The sequence below is a fragment of the Procambarus clarkii genome, chromosome 81 (assembly GCF_040958095.1).
Source record: "Procambarus clarkii isolate CNS0578487 chromosome 81, FALCON_Pclarkii_2.0, whole genome shotgun sequence".
Classification (NCBI taxonomy): domain Eukaryota; kingdom Metazoa; phylum Arthropoda; class Malacostraca; order Decapoda; family Cambaridae; genus Procambarus; species Procambarus clarkii.
In genome coordinates, this window is record NC_091230.1 from 19,236,720 (window position 1) to 19,241,395 (window position 4,676).

The following is a 4,676-nucleotide window of genomic DNA, read 5'->3' on the forward strand; positions in this document are numbered from 1 at the left end:
TCACAACACTCAGCAATTATGCAGTTCTAGTTAGATAATGTCCACTGTCCAATTTGTTGTCCTGATACTTGTAACAGTAACCATGTCGACAAAGTAATGAATCAACTTTGTAATCTTGTGAAGTCTTGAGCTGTAAGAGTTTGCAAGAGACGGTAACAAGTGTACGTTGGCGTCTTGAACGACCGTAAGTACATTGACTGGACGGTGCTGGGGACCCTGGATGCTTTGCTCACCTGGCTGTAACAGGGGAACCTAACTTAATTGCTTGTAAATACTTTGATTACTCTTTATTCGGCTTTTATTTGAGAACGCTCTTAACATACCTACCAATTGAGTCATTAGCTAAGACCTGAGGACCCTCCGCGGTGTGGTAAATAGGACACACGAGGCCTGCAAGTGTGATGGAGGGCGAAATAATATGAAAACTGGGCGGTAATGGGTAAAATTCAGCGGTCGGTGGCTGGGCGGCCTCGGGCGGTTCTTCCAGAGTCCAGACGGAACCCACCAGCAGTTGACGATCGCTTTCCGTGTGGGCAGGTCGTGTGTCGCTGATTTCCGTCAGATTTTTGAGAGTATTGCTTATTACGTGTTCTAATTAATCATTCTAAGTGGTTAAAATAGTCAGTAATTTAGTGTGGAAGAAGTCAGTGCATTGTGAAGTTAAAAAGAGTGTTGATAATTTTCTTGTTAAGACAAAGTTTTGGTGAAGAGTCTGCTGGATTTTCTCGGAATTGAACGAATCGTGAGCATAAAATACAGGTGAGTCTGTCCTCAACATTGTGCAACACCTGTAGACAGGTGTGGCAGCAGCATCTGTCAGATAGTCTCATCCCTTAACGTGTAAACGCATTGTTTTTCTTCAGACCACGACAGGTGTGGAAAGTCAAGGTCGGTGTAACCCGCTCCACAGGTTTGGTCCAGCTGGTAACTTGTTTTGTTGCACTCCACGTTGGGGAGCTGGTGTAGGCACTCCACGTTGGTGAACTGGTGTAGGCACTCCACGTTGGTGAACTGGTGTAGGCACTCCACGTTGGGGAGCTGGTGTAGGCACTCCGTGTTGGGGAGCTGGTGTAGGCACTCCACGTTGGTGAGCTGGTGTAGGCACTCCACGTTGGTGAGCTGGTGTAGGCACTCCACGTTGGGGAGATGGTGTAGGCACTCCACGTTGGTGAACTGGTGTAGGCACTCCACGTTGGTGAGCTGGTGTAGGCACTCCACGTTGGTGAGCTGGTGTAGGCACTCCACGTTGGGGAGATGGTGTAGGCACTCCACGTTGGTGAGCTGGTGTAGGCACTCCACGTTGGGGAGATGGTGTAGGCACTCCACGTTGGTGAGCTGGTGTAGGCACTCCACGTTGGGGAGATGGTGTAGGCACTCCACGTTGGTGAGCTGGTGTAGGCACTCCAGGTTAGCGAGCAGGTGTAGGCACTCCACGATAGTGAGCTGATGTAGCTAAGCCTACATTAGGCTAGTGAGATGTTATAATCCTTATATTTTATTACGTTAGTTCATTTATTATGCACCCCATACCCATTCTGTGTGCGATAGTGGAAAAAGATTCTGAGGCACATAAAGGGTTCAGAAAAGCTCAAAATTCATTTAGCTAAGCAAGTTAAACTAGTGATAAGTTAGTTACATAGTTTAATGTATATAACAATAATGGGTTCGTGATCGACCACAAGAATAGTCTCTAAGTTCAACAACTTACATATGTGGTGAGCTAAGTTCATAAATTGATTTGCTTATTATGTACACAATCCCCCATCCAATGAACTGTGGAAGAAAGGTTACAATCATCCACATTTATTACCTATAGTTGGGGGCTATTTTGATAAAATTTCCGGTAGCAGATAATTTTTAATTAAATATTTACACATTTCCTGAACATGTAACAAAGAGATGTTTCTAAATTCATTTATATTTTCATACCATTACATAGTACCTCAAGGTGTGCAAATAATTTTGCTGGCACAGTTTACATTTAGTTAGGTCAACATTAGCAGGTAATGCAAACCCCCCACAGATACTTATGACCAAGTCTAAGCCGAGCAGTAGTAACATCTAGGAGTCTAATTTTATGTGATGATCAATAGATGATAGATGGAATTGCTAGTACAGATTTAACTTCAGATCTACAAGGTTTTCTTGAAAATCTTTTGCATTATTATTCTTTAGTTGCTTATAGGCAATCCAAGGTTATAGTCATCTTCGAAGACATTTTTTTGTGCCCTTTTTTGTGCCATTGCTCTATCTCTTGATACAGATTGTGACGTTAATACATTCCGAGTTCAATTGAAGTTTTAGTAATCCAGTTTGAATTGCGATGGCCTTCAGTAAAAAAGGTCTGGAGAGCTTTTGTGCAAGAATTAAGAGGAGCTAGCCTAAGCACTTTTACGAATTAGAGCATTAATTTCAGTAACATGACCAATGGTGTTCGGATATTAAGTTCCTTTATCATATTAAGTATCACTGGTACGGAGGCACCCAAGGATAATCCTCAAGGCTTCGTTCAGCATTTTTTAAGCTATCTTGAGTTTTTTTCCGAGTATTAAAGCAGTCTAAAGGGCAACATAATGAACTAAGAATCTGATGTATGTAATGAACATTGTTTTAACAATTCTGACATTTGCATCGTAACCTGAATGATACCCTGCCACAGCCTTGAGAACCCTGAACCTCTTTATACTGACAACAGAGTTTGACTACACCAAGACCCTACAGCGGGACCTGAAGGGTATGGCATTATGAACTAAAGCAAAATAGCAGATCATTGTTTGGTTAAAACAGCTCCTAAACAATTGTCAAATTAAAAACAGTTCCAGCACCCGCAATACACCAGGGTATTGTCAGATAAAAAAAACTGCACTACCATAGCTTACACGAGGGCATTCACTGTCATCCATATATTCGCGCTTTCGGAGTGTAAACCCCAGACAAATAAGTGGTGCCGGACCTTGGATATCAGCTTGTCCTCAAAACAATGGTCAAATGCTCGTTAATTCATCCTCCAATCATTTGTGTAAAATGATTGGAGGTGTAAAAATGTACACCTCCAAATGTACAAATGTACAATGCACAAAAATGTACAATGTACAAAAATGTACAATGGTGTAAAAATTTACACCATTTCAGTGTAAAATGTGTTTCATTTGTGAATGAAACACATTTTACACACAACTTCTCTGATAAACTTCGATTCAGAATTTAACATGATTTTGGTTGAAGTACTGTATCAGGTTAGATATAATGTAATATTGACGTATACGTATTACATTGTTTTTGCTAGACTAAATGTTAAATTTTTTGTCAGCAGATTAGAATATATATTTTATTGGTTCTTAGGTTTCATGGTTTAATAAAACATGATAGCATTGGCGTTATTGTAAGTCGTTGATATTACAATTTAGTGTCATGTAGATGTCAAGAGTGGATAGAAGGTGTTAGGCTAGTCACATTAGGCTACGACGGTAATGTTTGCATTTCCATGTTGCATGTATCTTCCCGGATTGGTGCCTTCTTTTTATAATTACTTACTCATTCCATACATTAATTTGTAGTCTGTATTGAACAACGTTTACGCTCGGTGGGGTCGGTTAAGTTAGTGATGTACAGTACTGGTAGAACGTTTCAGCAAATTCTCGTACATCATGTCGATGACCAAAATCGTGATTTATATATAATGCATACATTCTGATATACAACAAATGGGAATTTATATTTCATTTTGTCGTAGAGCATTCGTGACGAACAGTGTAGGTCATCTGTGTGATGTACGAGTACAGCTCAGTGTAATACTAACCTCTGGTTTTACAGTGTAGACCATCAGTTTGCCGCGCGGGTACAGCAAGCTGCAGGATACGCCGTCGGTGTGTTGTGCAAGTATAAAAGTACGATATACACTAGCAGTATCACAGACGTGATAGGCCTATAACAGTTATAATATACACTTGATCTGATGTATGGGTAGCCTACAGTGAGATGCAATATAACCTCTGTTGGTGTCACGCGGGTATATTTAAATGCAGTATAAGCCACCATTGTCACGTGAGGATATAGTGAGGTAGGTTACAGTATAGGTCTAGACAGCTAATGTACGGTCGAATATTCCTATCTTGAGCATAGACCGAAATTCAATTTTGATCGTGAGTGTCAAGTACAGAGAGGTACAGTACTGCACAACAAATCCTTAGCCTACTTGCCAGTCCTGCTCAGTCGGTAATTTTACTGTAGATCAACAGTAATTGAAAGAAACTTCCCGGTAGTTGTGATCAACAAACGAGAAACTACCCGATAGTAATCGTAATCAGCAAGCGAAAAACATGTTTTATATCAGCTGATGTATGTAAACAAAACCAGTTAACATATTCACCGAGAGATTTACCCCACTTCTCGGTGGACTCCACTTCTCGGTTTTACCCTTTACATAAGTAGCTTATTTTATTCCTAATTTATGTTTAGGAATAAAGTATACTTGCTGGTTGTGCAGTAAACACATGGGGAGGGGGAAAAGGTCTTGTACATTTCTTCAGTGGTTTCAATATTGTTGGAGAGAGAGAGAATCGCGTTGGAGGCCTAGTGGTGGTGTGTTGGAGACATATCGAAATATGTACAGTATCCCCATTTATCGATGTATATACACTGAGTTTACTTTTTTCTTGGAGTACGTTTATCAATAA

General features: G+C 40.5%; 1 protein-coding gene across 1 annotated transcript; it reads right to left on the bottom strand.

The window, feature by feature from the left end:
• Positions 1–816: 816 nt before the first annotated feature.
• Positions 817–3,823, bottom strand: LOC138358078 (homeobox-like protein HDP1). Its single transcript, XM_069315553.1, has 2 exons — positions 3,800–3,823; positions 817–1,452 (listed from the first exon to the last, which is right to left on the bottom strand). The coding sequence occupies exons 1-2, from the start codon at positions 3,821–3,823 to the stop codon at positions 817–819; spliced, it is 660 nt and encodes a 219-aa protein (XP_069171654.1).
• Between the last annotated feature and the right edge of the window lie 853 nt (positions 3,824–4,676).